Here is an 18440-nt window from a genome sequence, read left to right as displayed (position 1 = left end):
ATTTTGATCATAATGGGTTACATATCTTTCACAGTAGTATTTTAGGTACATATTAACACTGAATCAGGGGAATACCCATCACCAAATTTGTCCTCCCCGCATCCCCGTTCCTTCCTGCAACCGTATCCCCCACCATCACCCCCCGGGCTGCTAGAGTAGGTGGTCCATTCTTTGTCTAGCTTACTATTAGTGATCATATATCTGTTTGGTCCTGGTACCCTCCCTTGTTTCCCCCTCTATTTGAGAGGTGGAGCTCGATAATTCAAGTTATGTGGTTTTGTTTAAAGAAAAGCAATAGCATGGAGTAAAAAATAAGAAAAAATAAAAAACAAAATAAAATAAATCAAATAAGCTGAAAATGGCGGAATCCTTAGAGGCTTTCAACCTCAGTTTGAGCGAGGACATGAAAAAGGTTATTGAAACACCACATCAATACAGAGAGATATCAATTAAATATCCAGTGAGCACTACAGCAATAAAGACAAGCACCACACAATAGTCTTGGTTCTGAAATCAAACCATGCCGGAGTACAAAAAGGAAGATAAAATAAAATAAAATTGGAGACATCAACTTCAATATCTACACCAAAATAAAGATGTCTATAAAAATCAATCAATCAATAAATTTATATGTGGAAAAATGATTATTTTGTGCCTTTTTATTTCTTTTTCTCCCTGAATAGGCACAGTAACTATCAGGGATATTATAGAGGGAATTCCCTTGGCCTAGGAGATACAGAGTTTCTCCACCCCTGAAATATACTGTCATAGGATTAACTAAAGGCTCCTTGCATGATCATTTACTCTCCCCTCAGTGCTTTCGTGGGAACACATACTTTTTTTTTTTTTTTTTGGTTTTTGGGCCACACCCGGTGATGCTCAGGGGTTACTCCTGGCTGTCTGCTCAGAAATAGCTCCTGGCAGGCACGGGGGACCATATGGGACACCAGGATTCGAACCAACCACCTTTGGTCCTGGACTGGCTGCTTGCAAGGCAAACACCGCTGTGCTATCTCTCTGGGCCCTACACATATTTCTTAATCAATGAACTTATGTAAATGTATATGAGTAGCTGAAGATGTCTACTGTTCATTAGAAGAATCTATTTATTTCAAAGGTGTTTTATTGACTTATACTTTAGCCCCTAAGAAGTCCACTAGGCCTATTACCTAAAGACTTGCCACTAAAAATCAAGACCTAATACTACTCAGACAAAGAAACAACATCCTACCTATGGCTTTCCTACTAGCCCCATTGGTCACAGTTTTATTTATTCCTTAGCGGCCGACAAGTAAATGGGCTACTTCCCAAAGTTCAAAGTGTTCTGAAGTCCTTAGCACCTTACTAAAATTAAAGTTAAAATCTCTCTATTTATACAGTCTTTTATTTATGTGAAATACCCAGAAATATTATGTATTTATTTAAAACCTAATTATTTTTATTTCATTTAGCATGTTTCTTCAAAGTCCATCCATTACATAAAAAAAGAAAAATTTCAGTTTTTAATAACTGAGTAGTATTCTGTTCAGTATATTTATAACAATGTTTTAATACAATATTCCAATGATACCTAAGTATTTTTAACAGGGGCCGGAGAGATAGCATGGAGGTATGGCAAACAAACACCCTACCTGCTGTACTATCACTTCAGCCCAACAAATTTTAATTTATTCATCCATTAAATACTTAACAGGTACCATGTTAGACTTAAGCATGCCTAAACAATGTCTTTTTCCATTTTCTGTCTGCTATTTATCATAGGCTAGTCGATGCTTTATTCTTTATTTCACTCTACTCATTGATAACTGAGTGATATATTTAAAAGATTTCATCAAAGAAGAACAACCAACTAGTAGCTTTAAGTGCCCTTGAAGAATCCATTCATCAACTCAAGATTACTCCCTAGAGATATTCACAAGCTTATATTAGAATATATATCAGAAGTATATTGTGGCTTGTGTTGAAAGACTAGCATTAGAATAGTAGTGGGGGGCCCGGAGAGATAGCACAGCGGCATATGCCTTGCAAAGCAGCCTATCCAGGACCAAAGGTGGTTGGTTCAAATCCCGGTGTCCCATATGGTCCCCCGTGCCTGCCAGGAGCTATTTCTGAGCAGACAGCCAGGAGTCACCCCTGAGCACCGCCGGGTGTGGCCCAAAAAAAAACAAAAAAAAAACCAAAAAACAAAAAACAGAAAAAGAATAGTAGTGGGATATACTTACAGAAAAAGGCCTAGACTAATATGTTTGGGAAACTCACAGAGGCTGTTATATAAAGCTAATTTCATCTATCATATTATTGTCAAGTATTTGGAATTCCAGCTTTTTCTATCATAAACCATTCTGCTCAAAATAAAATCTCTTATTTTTTTGATATCCAAGCATCAGGATAGTAGATTCTATTTTTGACTATACTAGAAATTTTCTAAATATCACCTCAAGATATCCTAATTTACAAAGGTTTAAGAATTGCTTACTCCTACCAAAATTTGCTAGATTTTAGGTAGTAATTAATCTTGAAAAAGATTAAGGACGATATAATTTTAAAAAGTAAAATGAAGAAAGAGAAAGGGCATTAGAGTTACAAATGTCTATCTCTGCACCCAAATTCACCACATGGTTCAGCAAAATATATGAGGACCTGACTTAAGTTTTTCTATTAATAAAATGAAGGTAATTTTGGCTATACTAGAAGCTTTCTGTGCTAGGGTTTTGGATAATAAAATAATATTCTGATTATAAATCACAAGGCATGTGTCTGCAGGAACCTAACTGACTCTCCTTTTCTGAAACAAATCTAGTTTCACCCTTTATATAGACCCTCAACAAATGATCTCATAAAATTTGTTCTGTTCTGGTTTTTTAAAAAATTGATAAAGTAATGTTTACAAGAACAGTTTGTACCAAAGGCCAGTGGCTTTTAACCTTGTGAGTGTGTGAATTGTGTGAATTCCTAAGGCTTAGGAGAAATGTCTTTGGTCATGGTTGCTATGTGAAAAGTGAACAGTTACACTCTTTATCAGTAAATGCCCTCATACATTTGATGGTTCATTAATGTTATGAAGCCTCCTGTTTATCAGAATAAATTAAATTGGTTCTTTATAATGTCTATCAAACTGGAAGACAGCAAATACATGAACAGCGCACAATTGTTATTTGTTCTGCGTAAGGCCCTAATTTGTCTGATGCTTATAGTGTCTCTGTGTTCTCTTCCACTTTCCAGTCTCTGTCCTCTCTCCTGTCCCCCCAAGCAATGGGCCATGGAACAGAGGATTCCTGTTTACATGGTTTTGCTTCTTAAAATCATCTATGAGGTAAGTATTATTTCAACTTTATGGGGATATGTTAAGTTGAATATCCTTCCAATTGGGTATTCATCATGGATCAAGATGAATGCTTTTAAGATATTAAAAAGTAGGGATGACATGACAGGGAAGCAGAGAGTAGAGGGGACAGGTGTCTATCTGAGGGGATCTCTGTCATCATGGAAATGCTGTCTCTGAGCTATCCACCAGGATAGCCATTGGTCACACCAAACAACTGTTCACTTTATTGTGTTTTTCTAGTTTTGGGTTTGGGGGCCACACCCAATGATGCTGAGGGCCATCCTTGACTCTGTGCTTAGAGGTGACCGCTTTCAGTGCTTGGTGGACATTTATAATGCCAGAGATCAAACTTGGTCAGCTTCATGCAAGGCAAGAGCCTTCCTTCCTTCCTGTACTAGCCCTCTGGCCCAGCCTACACTGCACTTGAGATGAGACTAGTCCAACTAAGAGACTAAACTCTTAACTTGATGCAAATTTTTTGCACTCTTATGTGGTCAGAGGCTGCCATGGTGGGGCAGCAGAGATTTAGAATACTTAGAAAATGGTTGTACCACCATGTGAATACCACATAAAACAATGTATTACTCATGTGTATTATAGGTACACATACTATTTACTATTACAGACATAAATTACATATGAGATATTATTAGAGTTCTTTGCTTCTTTGAACGAAAAAGTAAGGTTTTTGGATTTTATAGTCTATGATAATAAACACATTTGTAAATATTAGAATGTTAAAAAAATCCATGGGGTTTGAGAGTACAGAATTTAAGGCACTTGACTTGCATGTAGTAGACCCCAGTTTGATCCCTTGCAATTGCATATGGTTGTCCAAACCCCAACAAAAGTAATTATTGACTACAGAGCTGAGCCAATAGTGGTACATGTGCACATGATATAGTATATATATTTGTTCTACATATATATCTATATATATTCTCTCCTCCCAAAGACTTCCATACTGCTTGAAAGATAGACATAAAAATCTTAGAATGAGTTCTGGTTATCTCATCAATAGCACTCAGAACAACATTTTTGTTCATTTTTGTTTGGAGGCTAAACCTGGCAATACTCAGGAGTTACTCCTGGCTCTGGACTCAGGAATCACTCCTGATGGAACTCAGGGGACCATATGGGATTCCAGATATTGACCCAATTTGTCACATGCAAGGTAAGTACTATATGCTCTGGCCCCCATTAGAGCAGTATTTGAAAAGCAGCATCCCATTTCAATATCTCAGTAGCCTTGACTATGTAGGGTCCAGATGCCAAGTCAAACTAAAGAACTTGAGACAGTTATATAGAAAAGTCTATCTAGTGTTATTCCTATCAATATACTTACCATTCTGCGTGAGCTTTGTAGAGCAAATGAGGGTGGCAATCTGAAAGCTATCTTTTGTGCTCTCCTTGCTTGGAATAAAGTTGGCAATAGTTCTGGATGCTTGGAGCTCTTTTTCTTCCATCTCTAATTTGGTCCCAGGAAGAGTCAGGTAGAACTTAGCATCTTCCATTTTCTTGTTGTCACCCTGAAAATGAAGCATATTAGGAATGATGGCAATCTCCTACACACAAAGTAAGACAGTAGAATTTCATGCTAGTAAACCTATCAATGGTCACAATTACAATTAATTGGATTAATGGGTTATTCGAGTCTCTGGAAAGAGTCAGATTGTCATATCTTTCAAAACTACAACAAACTATAGAGCAGGTAAGAAAAAAAAGTATCACAACGATTTTCACTATACTTGCTACTGAACTTTTTCTTCTTTTCTTTCTCTATCTTTTTTTGTTTGTTTGTTTGTTTTTGAGCCTACACCCAGTGATGCCTAGGGGTTACTCCTGGCTATGTGCTCAGAAATCGCTCCTGGCTCGGGGGACCATATGGGACGCCAGGAGATCGAACTGTGATCCATCCTAGGTCAGTGCATGCAAGGCAAATGCCCTACTGCTTGTGTCACCACTCCAGCCCCTTTTTTCCATTTTTTTTTTTTTGGTTTTTCGGGCCACACCTGTTAGATGCTCAGGGGTTACTCCTGGCTACGTGCTCAGAAATTGCCCCTGGCTTGGGGGGACCATATGGGACGCCGGGGGATCGAACCATGGTCCTTTCCTTGGCTAGCGCTTGCAAGGCAGACACCTTACCTCTAGCGCCACCTCGCCGGCCCCCTTTTTTCCATTTTTTAGCTTTTCTTTTTCTTTTCTATTTTTTTAAATAACTTTGCTTTATATCATCTTGAAACAAATGCACTATGATCAGTTATGTCAACTATTTTCTTTAAATAAATTTAATTAAAAAGAAGAAAAAATGTATCATGTAAACACACTTCAAAAAATTCCTGGATTATTTAGAAAAACAAAGCCTCCTAAGATTCATTTTAAACTCTAAAATCTTTTTTTAAATTATTTTTATTTAAACACCGTGATTACAAATATGATTGTAGTTGTATGATTACAGTCATGTAAAGAACACCCCCCCTTCACCAGTGCAAAATTTCTACCACTAATTTCCCAGATCTCCCTCCTCCCCACTCCACCACACCTGTACTCGAGACAGGCTTTCTATTTCCCTCATTCATTCACATTGTTTTCAGTGTAGTTATTTCTCTAACTGCACTCATCACTCTATGTAGTGAGCTTCATGTCATGAGCTGAACCTACATGGGAAGATGGGGAATATAAGGATTGGGACTGAGGCAGTAGAAGATTAGAAATGAGCTTTGTAGGGCAGTATCAAGGTCACAATACAAGATGGATATTATGCATATATAAACTATATGCTTACAATACTATCAATAAGAGATCAAGGAGAAAAAACTTTCCAGTGACTGTCCCAACATAAACCAGTGCTAAAACGGCCCGCCCTCCTCCCAAAGCACATTCCAATTAGTGTAGGGAGAAGTAGGGGGAAAGCCTGATGACCCCTATAGAGTCCACCTGGACTGGCGCCCAGGGAAGACCTGGAGTCCAGGGGATAAAGAGGGGGGATGACTGGGGGCCTGGCAAGCATCCCAGCCCACCCCCTGGCTAGAGAGAAGGCCTCTGGCATGGGGACTCCCCAAACCCCATACCTGGCATGAACTGGCCTCCACAATCAAAGGGGAAACTGGAAGCCTGATATCTGCCGCCCTCCTCCCCATGCACCTCCCCCCTGGAGTACGGAGGGAGGAGGGAAGCCTGAGGACCTCTAAGAGTCCACCTGAACTAACTTCTGGCCATCTGAGCTGGCACCCAGGGAAAGCCTGGAGTCAGGGGAAAAAGAGGGGGACGACTGAGGGCCTGCCAAGCCTCCCAGCACTCCCCAGGCTAGGAAGAAGGCCTCCGGCATGGAGGTCTCCCCAAACCCCGTACCTGGCAAGAGCTGGCCTCCAGAATCAAGGGGGAAACCGGAAGCCAGATATCTGCCGGCCCTCCTCTCCATGCACCTCCTCTCTGGAGTACGGAGGGAGGGGGGAAGCCTGATGACCCCTAAGAGTCCACCTGAACCCATTTCTGGCCATCTGAGCTGGCACCCAGGGAAGGCCTGGAGTCAGGGGAAAAAGACAGGGATGGCTGGGGGCCTGTCAAGTCTCTCAGCACTCCTTAGGCTAGGGAGAAGGTCTCCGACATGGGGCTTCCCCAAACCCCATACCTGGCAAGAGCTGGCCTCCAGAATCAAAGGGGAAACCAGAAGCCTGATATCTGCCCACCCTCCTCTGTATGCACCTACCCCCTGGAGTACAAAGGGAGGAGCGAAGCCTGAGGACCCCTAAAAGTCCACCTGAACCCACTTCTGGCCATCTGAGCTGGCACCCAGGGAAGGCCTAGAGTCAGGAGAGAAAGAGGGGAACAGCTGGGGACCTGCCAAGCCTCCCAGCACTCCCCAGGCTAGGGAGACGGCCTCCGGCATGGGGATTCCCCCAACCCAATACCTGACAAGAGCTGGCCTCCAGAAACAAAGAGGAAACCGGGAGCCAGATATCTGCCTGCCCTCCTCCCTATGCACCTCCCCCCTGGAGTATGGAAGGAGGGGGAAAGCCTGAGGACCCCTAAGAGTCCACATGAACCCACTTCTGGCCATCTGAGCCGGCACCCAGGGAGGGCTGGAGTCCAGAGGAGAAAAAGGGGGATCGCTGTGGGGCCTGCCAAGCCTCCTAGCACTCCCCAGGCTAGGGAGAAAGCCTCCAGCATGGGGTCTCCCCAAACCCCATGCCTGGCAAGATAAACTCTAAAATCTTAGTGAAACTGAAAGTTTCAGAGCACTTGAAAAGTAAAATAGAGACAACAGTATTAGAGAAACAAAGGGCCCCATAGTAGAAGCCATGCCAAATCAGAGTGATGTGAAGCCACATTCTATCACACTCTAACCAAACCCAACAGAGTATCTTATAAAGCAAAAGGCAAGAGGGGCAACTCCTTGGGTAGAGACTGAAAGAATACCACTTGCAGAAGAGAAAGAGATATTCTTCAGATGTCTAAATATTAGTACTTTCACCTTTTCCAGAAAGGGTAAAGAAGTCTGACAACTAATGTGACCATAGCTGCCTTTGTTCCTAAACTTGAAAGGATAAACACATATGGCCATGGATAAGATCCTGATGTTTAGATAAATAAAGCTAAGGGGAGTCTTAGTCACCAACTTCAGGGGAAGTAAGCATTTCCTCAACAATGTCCTGAGTTTTGTTTTCTTAGCATCACCTTATAAACCACCAGGTCATGCCTCCCATCCTGCAGAGTGGTGCCATCTGGGTTCATCAGTTTCACAAAGGCCACCCCAAAGGCTCGCTCGGATTTATCTCTGGCTGAAAAGACAGAAAAAAATTGTTGGAGTTGTACAGAAAGAGATAGGAGGTAAAGGTTCACAGATGATTCCCACTTCACTCTGGGCTTTGATGTTTAATCATGCTATCATCAACACAGAGCAGCAATCACTGAAAAGTCAGTTATTCTGGATGTTACAGGATCCTCCAAGGAACTAGTTCCCAAACTGGAGTCTTCTCAGACCCCCACAAATCTCCTCTTCATACATTTGTAGACTCATGAGAATAGAATTTCTACCAGTATGTGAGTGCTAACACTACCCCCTACCCCCACCCCACACACATTAACTCTGGAACTTCTGGAATAAGTACCTTTCCATTTGTTCCTGGTGAGTTCAGGACTTTATCCCTTCTTCCAGCATTTCTGTTTTGTTTTGTTTTTGTTTTTTTTTTGGGGGGGCCACACCAGCGTTGCTCTGGGGTTACTCCTGGCTGTCTGCTCAGAAATAGCTCCTGGCAGGCACAGGGGACCATATGGGACACCGGGATTCGAACCAACCACCTTTGGTCCTGGATCGGCTGCTTGCAAGGCAAACGCCGCTGTGCTATCTCTCCGGGCCCTCTTCCTGCATTTCTATGTGACCTTCTTCAAGAGTATTTCTGTCACTTCTACCCACCACTTTCCAGATTGTAGCCAGTTTTGTTTTTTTTTTTTAAGTTAGCTCTACGATTCTGCTCTAAAAGCCATTTGTGAGATACTACATTTCTATACTTGTAGGTCAGATTAAGGCCAGTATTTCTAATACTACAAGATTTATAAATGCCATCATCTAGTGTTTCTATTCTTCCTTTCCTTTCAAGATACGGGCACCGGGGCCAGAAGCTATAAACCAGCATGTCCAGTGGGTTTGAGGATTGTCCAACCTTCTGTGGAAGCACAAAACCTCCTTCCTGATTTTTAGATGTTGATCTGAGCTGTGTCTTCTGCTTAGACTACCTGTGGCTGGCCTAATTCATTAACTGTTTTCATGATACATTCTGAGTAGTACATTATATTATTCAATTATAATTTTTGATCTATTCCCTTACTGATGGCCATCATCATCACCAAGACCCACAAAAATATCTTTAATGTTTTCTCCGTAACATGGCTTAGAAATTCTTCATGAGCTGGTGACCATAAACTGCCGAGGTGTTAATCTAGACAAGATGTTTAACTTTCCTACTTCTATATAAATTTGGATACAGAAGTACATTTTATCAGGTTATTGTGATAAACACAAGACAACGTCTAAGTAGGGTTTCATTCATTTCCTGAAACAAACTAAAGTTTGATTAATACTGTCTTAATGTTCTGTAAAATGGTATGAAATTGCTGGTATTTGATTATATTGGCCTCCAACAATGACAATTTTATATAATCTAACCTCTGATATCATGATTCATCCCTTTCAAGTTGACTTGGTGGTTTTCAAATACCTTTCTCCTTGGTTCTCTTTATTAGGGTGACTTTACCTTCGAGTTGCAGCAAGGATATAGGGAATAATGTGCATAACCCTCACATATTAGGTACGATGCTATGTTGTTTACTTGGCTCTACAGCATTTTATAGTTTTGAACTTATTTGCTTCTTTTCATGGTTATTTTCTTAACTAGACTACAGAAAGACTTTAAATCTGTGACAGTGCCTGACTTAAGGCTGTGAGCCCTGGGCTATGAGCCCTGGAACTAGCCTGCACTTGGGCTATATAATATTCAATACATTCAATTTGGCAAAAAGGACTGTGTCAAGGCCACACCAAATCATGCTCAGTTGCCAGGATCTGAACCATTTTTAAAGCCTCAGACCCAGAACTACTTTTTTATTTGGGGGGGGGGGGGGCAACACCCAGGAACCCAGCAGCTCTCAGGGTTTACTCTTGTCTCTGTGCTCAGAAATTGCTCTGGGGAGTGATAGCACAGCAGTAGGGAGCTTTTCTTGCACACACCTGACCTGGAACTGACCTGGGTTTGATCCCTGGCTTCTCATATGATCCCTTGAGCCTGCCAGGAGCAATTTCTGAGCACAGAGCCAGGAGTAACCCCTGAGTGCCACCAGGTGTGGCCTGAAACAAAACAAAAATAATAAACAAAAGAAATTGCTCCTGGCAGACTCAGGGATCACATGGGATGCTGAAGATTGAATCCAGGTTAGCCACATGCAAGGCAAAATACCCTATTGCTATACTATCACTCCAGCCTCCAGAAGAACTACATTTTTTTTAATATGGAAGCTTCACAAATTTGCATGTCATCCTTGCGCAGGGGCCATGCTAATCTTCTCCATATCGTTCCAATTTTTGTATATGTGCTGCCGAAGTGAGCACAAGAACTACATTTTTATGCATATAAAAAGAGAATTCAAATTCAGTAGGGGCCAGAGAGATAGTACAGGGGTAATGGTATTTGCCATATACATAGACAACCTTGATTGGAACCCCAGTCCCCTATATGATCCTCTGAGCACTGAAGAAACCCCTTAGCTAGGAATTACTCCTGAGCAACACTAGGTGTGACCCCAAAATAAAGCAAATAAACAAAAACAACCAAGAAGCAAAAAATAAGTTTAAGTTTTGAGATCAATTTTGGACCCATTTAAATTTCTTGGGGCCAGAACAATAGCACAGTGGGTAGGGCATTTGCCTTGCACAAGGTCAACCTGAGTTTCCCCAGCATCCCATATTTCCTAACAGGAGTGATTTCTGAGCTCAGAGCCAGGAGTAACCCATGAACACTGCTGGGTGTGACCCAAAACCAAAAAGAAAAATATTTTTTTTCCTCTTTTCACATATTTTGGGTCACACTCGGCAGCGTTCAGGGGTTACTCCTGGCTCTATGCTCAGAAATCACCCCTGGCAGGCACAGGGGACCAGAAGGGATGCCGGGTCCTTCTGCATGAAAGGCAAATGCCTTACCTCCATGCTATCTCTCAGGCCCCTCTTTTCACATTTTAGAGCAGCACCTTGTGAAGTGTATTCTAAGACTCAGTCTAATCATTAATAAAAAAGCTACTAATTTTGAGAGGCAACAAATCATTAAAAAGGATTCTCGCTGCAAAATTCAGTAATAAGCATCAAACATAAAAATGTATCTAAAAGAGGAATGGATAGACACATTTCTGTACCCTATTTGATTGACTGTTGACACTTCTTATGTCAGAGATTCTACTAGCCCTTATAGAACTGCAGTATGCAAAATAAATGTTCTGGGACAATTCTGATACAGGAAGACAAACACAATTCTTGCAAACCCAGAAAAAATCCATTTCTCTAATATCCGAGTACCTATGCATCTAGCAAATAAAAATATTAAGCACCTAATTTCCAAGTACATTGGTCTCCAAATGCATGTCACAGACCCCCTAATACTCACATTCCTGAGATGACCTATGTCGGAAGGTAAATCTTATATGGCAACGAGTGACTTCTTCTATAGCAATGGACACCTGCAAAACCATAATTAATAATGCACATTACATATAAAGGTACTTATAATCCACTCATTTTATAGAAATACTCATTTTTAGATATCTTATCACAGAACTAGTTCTAGTAGTGTGATGTCTGACATAATTTCACTCAAGAGAGAGTTAGCTATTTGCAAAGATTGTCATGAGATCTTTGTTTCTAATCAAATCCTCTAGTATTTTCTCAAGCATGAAACAGGAACTATTTCAGAGGGAAGAATCAGAACTTTGGGATCCACAGGTATACACCGATATAGCAATAATTAGAGTCTATAACAGAAGGTAATAGAAAGAAAAGATAAAATAGTGGGGTAAGAAAGATTTTATATAATATCTTAACTTTACACATTATGCTTATACATAATACAGAAGGCACAGTAAATGGAAGTGTTGAATAACAAAGAGCAGAAACTTTGTGGTGAATAATTAGATGAAGCATAGCATGTTCTCCAACATCAACATCATTGACTCCACCCTCATTCCTTAATGGTAAGAATGTCAACTGGTCCATCCTTTTAGGAAAACAGTAATACTAGGAGGTGAGTTTCCAGTTGACCCAGCAACTATATTTCTTGGAATATACCCAAGGGCTGAAAATAATAACATAAGAAGAAATGGCATCTGCACTCCTATGTTCATAGCAGCACTATTCACAATAGCCAAAATCTGGAAACCACCCAAGTGGTTTCCATCTAAGAACAGATGAATGGATAAAGAAGACAAAGTACATATTCACAATAAAATATTATAAGAAAAGATAGAATCACGTAATTTGCTGCTATGTGGAATCTGGAGAATATCATGCTGAGTGTAGCCAGTGGAAGAAGATAGCTAGAATGATCTCTCTCATAAGTGGAAAATATGGAAACATAATAGGGGAATAATAAATTCCCAAAGGAAATATATATAAAGTACATGAAAACAAATCTTCAGGAGGAAGCCTGCCATGAAAGGAGCAGGTATGGTGGGGAACAGGGTGTATTTCCCCCTACACACACACACACACACACACACACACACACACACACACACACACACACACAATGTGCACACACACAAAATGTGCACACACACACACACACACACAAAATGTGCCTGTCACAGAAGCAGGCTCATGGGTAGGACAGAAAAGATATCGTTGGATTTAAGTGGACTGGTGAATGAATTAGTATTAGAACATTTTAGTCTTGAAACACAATCATGAATAACTGTAATTCACAGTGACTAAATAAAATTATAAAACAAATAAACACAGTGATTTTAAAAATCCTGACCAACACTGAACCAAACTGTTGATAACCTGTTTTTATTATCTACCATTTTGCTTATGGTAACAATTTCAAAGAACCCATCTGCAATGTCACTGAAGACTTACTGTCATAGGCAAGTATCTAAACACACTTCTGAAGAACTTTATAATGCCTCAAAAGAAAGTTTTAAAACATTAAATATTTGCATATACAGCATAAATTCAAAGATATGCATTATATAAATATGTGGCAGAAATGATTATTTCTGAATTGAGATATTAGTAAAAATGTTCTTTTTATAAATTTAGTCTCCAGGAAATTAGTTATTCATGACTGAGTTTCAAGGACAGAATATTTTAAAACTAGTCTCTACCAGTGTCCTCCTCACTCCATTGATGCCCACCTCCCCACACACATCAGTATATATTTTTAATTATTTTTATTAATATAGTTATATAAGCACCATGATTACAAACATATTTATAGTTGGGTTTCAGTCATAAAACAGTAGCCCCCCACTTCACCAATGCAACCTTCCCACCACCAATGCCTCCATCTCATACAGTTAGAGAAATAACTACACCAATAGCTACCATGATAATGGTAATCAGTATATATTTTTTTAAACTTTTCTATAGTACTCACAAGACCTGGACAAACAGACAGAGCTGATGGGGCCTAAGATTCAGAAAAACAGACTCCCCATCTAGCTTCAGGAGCTGAGCAATTCTAGGATTTGGGAATATCACTGAATCTTTGAGTCTTAGTGACAGGAAGAAAAAGAAAGTGGGGTGACACTGATGAGTGAGCCGCAAAGGTGAGTGTGAGGTGCATATGACATGACTAATCCAAATCTCTTTGAAATGTGCAATACACACACATAGTTCAACTAAAAAGACACTCAGGAAACTTGATTAGAGGCCAGAAGGAAAAAAAAATGTTAGGCAACTACTTGCAGAGTGTGAAAATTTCCATTTGTTTTCAGAAAATTTTGGCAGCCTAGGATGTCATTACAATTCCAAATTCTCTATTTCAATTTCTACACATTTAAGAATAAAAATGCGATTTTAAGAATTCTGTGCCTGAGGGCTCGAAAAAGAGTACAGTGGGTAGGGCTCTTGCATTGCATGCACCCAACCCAAGTTTTATCCCTGGTATCAATTATGGCCCCTCAAACTCACCCAGATGAAGAGAAAAATAACAATAGTTATTAATAATAATAATAGTAATTCTGATTTATGGGTTGAAGAAAGAGATAGAGAGAAGGAATAGAAAGGGAGAGAGGAGAGAGAAGAAGAAGAGAAAGAGAGAGAGAGAAAAAAGAGAGAGAGTTCAATGGGCTGGGATACAAGCATTATAAACAGGAGACCCAGATTCAATCCCTAGCACTGCAGAGTCATCACCCCTCCAACCAGCAGAAGTAATACCTCAAGCATGGAGTAGCCACAGCCAAAAAAGAACTGAATTTTGGGCCAAAAAAAGGGTACAGTTGATATGGTATTGTCTTGCCTGCAGCTGAAAGCAAGTTCAGTCCCTGGCACCACCTATGTTCCTTTGAGCACTTCCAGAAGCACAGAACAAGAGCAAGTCATGAGCATGGCTGAGTTTGGCCAAAGCTCCATCCGAAAAAAAAGATTTCTGAAATTAATAAAGATAAAATGTTCTTATATATAATTATATTTCTATTACACATATAGGCAACCCTATCTAAAATATCAGAAATGGATAAAAAAAAAAGAAACATTTGAGTAGATTAAGTATCTGACAGGGTTGTAAATGAAATGCTCTCACCTTAACAGTCTCGTACCAACAGGGCTGCTTGACTTGATAATAGACTACTGACTTGTACTCAGAGATGCCTTCATATCCAGCACCAGGATGAATTGCTTTCTTTGGATGAAAAAGAAAAAATTAGAAAGGGACAATATCTCAAAGATATTTTAAATATAGGTGGGTCTCCTACAGTCCACAGCCAATGTATTCTTTAAACTGCTGATTACATTGTTGGGCAAGAGCATGGTATGTACAGAGGAACTCTTGAGTTCATCAAGTTGCATACCTAACTTGAGGGTCTGCATATACACAGGTAAGAGTCACCAAGGAATCCAATACAATGTTGACACTCATTGGATAACTTTGATCTTCTCTTCTACCCCCAAGACTCTTTCTTTTTGCTCTGGAAAAAGTGACCTCATGAGGGTGGCTGTGAGCCCTGGTTCAGGTGTAGATATAATGCTAGGTAAGCCAAAGACTGCAATATTCTCGGGGAAGTGGTGGGATTCTGTATACAGATCCTCAATCACCTAAGGCCCTCAATGAATTAAATAAATCAATTTTTTAAAATTTTTATTTGATTTTTATTTATTTATTTATTTTGTATTTTGGGTCACACCCGGTGATGCTCATAGCCAGGGATTACTCCTGGCTATGTGCTCAGAAATCACTCCTGATTCAGGGGACCGTTCCGGATTGGCCACATGCAAGGCAAATGCCACCCCTGAGCTACAGCTCCGGCCCCAAGTATTGGATTTTTAGATTCCACAGCATGTATGGAAGGCTCAAAGAAGATGAACCATGTTCAGCTGAGACCAGTCCCTACTGTGCCCACCTTCCACCTTTCCAATGTCAGAATCAATACTGACTTCTTGGAAAAGTATCTCAGAGATAGATCAAAGGCCTGTATGTCTGAGGCACTGATTTTGATCCCTAGATCCCTAGCACCAAATTCAGGGATCAAAGCTGGTGACACAAAAGGACTGACTTGTCTATGATGATTGTTGGGACAATCAGAGTAACTCTGGACTAGAAACAGAATATGTGGATCCAATCCTAGCCCCTCCATTTACTCCTGAGATTCCCTGAGCAAATAAATATCCTTTCTGAGTTGAGTTTTCAGATAGCAAACCCAAAGAGCAGCTGTGACAACTTTGCTGACACAGGTCTCTACTGATTTCACAGCTAAAATGGACAGGTATCCTCTGTTATTCCTTAGCTAAAAGAAATGTGCTATGCAATGTATCCAGGCATGCAGCTACCTTCTTTTGAAACAAAGGAATTTACCAGGTCTGAGAAGCAAAACAAATTGAAAATAATAAGGTACCTCTGCTTACACATGCAGTCAGTCATCAAGGGCCTAAGTTTCTTCTTTAGCAACAAAAGTAAGAAACTAGAGTCCAGAGCAATAGCACAGGAAGTAGAGTGCTTGCCTTGCACATAGCCAACCTGAGTTCAATCCCTGGCATTCCAGATAGTTCCCAGAGCCAGGAGTAAGGCCCAAGCACTGCTGGGTATAGCCCCAAAATGAAACAAAAAAAGAAACAAGACACTAAGTGGGCTTATTTAAAAAACTGGTAAATACACTTCACAAAAAACCATAACAGACTTCATGTTTTTTCCCTTAAGAGAAAGCAAATGCACCAGAATGTTTGTGTAAGTAATGACCGGGGGCAGGAGTCCTTTGTCATTAAGAGAAAGAAGTGAAGACAGCAGGGATTGTGGCTGACACCACGTACTTCCTGGAGCTTGCCCTCCTCATCATGCACAGACATGGTCACCTCCACATTCTTTGGAGTCTTCTTTTTCCCTTTGTCAAACTCCCCATGGATTAGGGTAACATAAATATCATTACGAACATCTCCTGCAAAACAGACAACCCAAACTGTGAGCAATGCTGGTTTGTAATTTTTTTAATTTTAGGATAGAATAAATATATGAAAGAATAAGCAAGAAGCTAAAAAAGAGAGCTTAAAGGGCTGAAGCACATACTTTGCATGCATGAGGCCCAAATTTAGTCTCTAGTACCACTTGGGAATAATCCCTGAGTACCATAGAATATGGCACAAAAAGAAAAAGGGAGATACATAAAATAGCAAGTGTTTTCAAATAAATTATCCATACTCTCTATATTTACTATATATGTGTGTATTTACATTTATATGAGTAATTCTCTGAAGTTTACCTCACCTTTCCAATTCATAAGGTGTTCTTGACGTACATTATAAAAATTGACTTTTCAATAGTTATCTATTTTTCTATTAATCTCTATTTTTAATAATAAGCATGTGATATTTTAATAAATTTTCTTTGTTTTCTTTTTGGATCACACCAGATTGTGCTTAGGGGGTCATTCATGACAGGGCTTGGGATCCCTGGTGGTGCCAAGGATGGAACCCGTGTCAGTTACATGCAAGGGAAGCCATCTTACCCACTGTACTATCTCGTGGGACCCATATTTTAATAATTATAGTAGCAGATTCTTTTCCCAATAGTGCTTTATAAAGTGTGATATGTTTTCACGTCTGAAAATAGTGAAGGCTGTTATTAACTGAATGTTTGATGCTAGACTACTATCCAGTGAATTTTATATGAATCAACTTTTAATCATAGAGTAACCTAAGATAGATACTGTTTTTGAAAGTCTATAAAATTCTTTGCATTCATTTAATCTACTTAATTTTTTTCCAATATCAAATTTATTTGTTTACTATATTACTTGTGAATCAGAAAATAAAAATATATGGTTTAAGGGCCAGAGCAGCGGTGCAGCAGTAGGGTGTTTGCCTTACACTTGGCTAACCTAGGAATGGACTGCAGTTCCATCCTCTGGTGACCCATATAGTCCCCCTAGCCAGGAGCGATTTCTGAGCACATAGTCAAGAGTAACCCCTGAGTATAACCAGGTGTGGCCCAAAAACAAAACAAACAAAAAATACAATTAAAAAATTTAGGAGGGCCAGAGGCAAGTAGGTTACTCATCTGGCATGTGGCCTATCCGGGTTCAATTCTGACATCCCACATTGTCCTCCAAGCATTACCAAGAGTAATTACAGAATGCAGAGGTAATAGTAAGCCCTGAACAACACAGGTCTGGCCCCCAAACAAAAACCAAAAAAAAAAAAAAAAAATAAGATTAGAGCCTGGCCCTGTAACTCTATTCAGAAAGAATATTGTTGCTCCATTAGTGTCCACTGCAACACTATTCTCAATGGCCAAAACTGGAAACAATGCAAATGTCCAAAAACAGAATAAAAAAGCTATAGTATTGTGCAAAATGGGATACTACTTATCTGTAAGATAAGACAAAAATAAGGAAATTGGGGCCTGGAGAGATAGCACAGCGGTGTTTGCCTTGCAAGCAGCTGATCCAGGACCAAAGGTGGTTGGTTCGAATCCCGGTGTCCCATATGGTCCCCCGTGCCTGCCAGGAGCTATTTCTGAGCAGACAGCCAGGAGTAACCCCTGAGCACCGCCGGCTGTGGCCCAAAAACCAAAAACCAAAAAAAAAAAAAAAAAAAAAAGGAAATTGCTGCTATGTGGATGACTCTAAAAGACTATCATACTAAGGGAGGTCATTTAAAGAAAAGAGACACAAAATGATTTTCTCCACATATGGGATATAAAGAAGCATAGTCAAGAAATAAATCCCAAAGGCAACAAAATGAGAACAAGTATTCAGTATGAAGCTTATCATTATAGGGGAACAGGAGAGACAATAAGTGAGACATACTGCACAATGATGAAGGGAAGTAGACACACTGGTGAAGGTGTAGGGCTGACGTTTTTTTTTTCCCCTCAGTTTTTGGGCCACACCCATCTGTGCTGAGAGCTTACTACTGGTTCTT

At 40.1% G+C, this 18440-nt stretch overlaps 1 protein-coding gene and 1 non-coding gene across 2 annotated transcripts in view; both read right to left on the bottom strand.

Moving 5' to 3' along the window:
- DOCK5 (dedicator of cytokinesis 5) overlaps positions 1-18440 on the bottom strand; it is a 239930-nt gene that overhangs the window by 86227 nt on the left and 135263 nt on the right. Inside the window, exons 15-19 of the mRNA XM_049770834.1 lie at positions 16332-16456; positions 14611-14709; positions 11476-11548; positions 8003-8106; positions 4671-4854 (exon numbers count right to left, since the gene is read on the bottom strand). Coding sequence (XP_049626791.1) covers positions 4671-4854; positions 8003-8106; positions 11476-11548; positions 14611-14709; positions 16332-16456 — 585 coding nt within the window. The remainder of the gene's footprint in view (positions 1-4670; positions 4855-8002; positions 8107-11475; positions 11549-14610; positions 14710-16331; positions 16457-18440) is intronic.
- LOC126004714 (U6 spliceosomal RNA) lies at positions 10324-10430 on the bottom strand. Its single transcript, XR_007493977.1, has one exon. It is a non-coding gene; the product is annotated as a U6 spliceosomal RNA (small nuclear RNA).

The sequence above is a fragment of the Suncus etruscus genome, chromosome 3, assembly GCF_024139225.1.
Source record: "Suncus etruscus isolate mSunEtr1 chromosome 3, mSunEtr1.pri.cur, whole genome shotgun sequence".
Classification (NCBI taxonomy): Eukaryota; Metazoa; Chordata; class Mammalia; order Eulipotyphla; family Soricidae; genus Suncus; species Suncus etruscus.
Note: the sequence above shows the minus strand (reverse complement) of the source record. Positions and strands in the feature narration are given on the sequence as shown.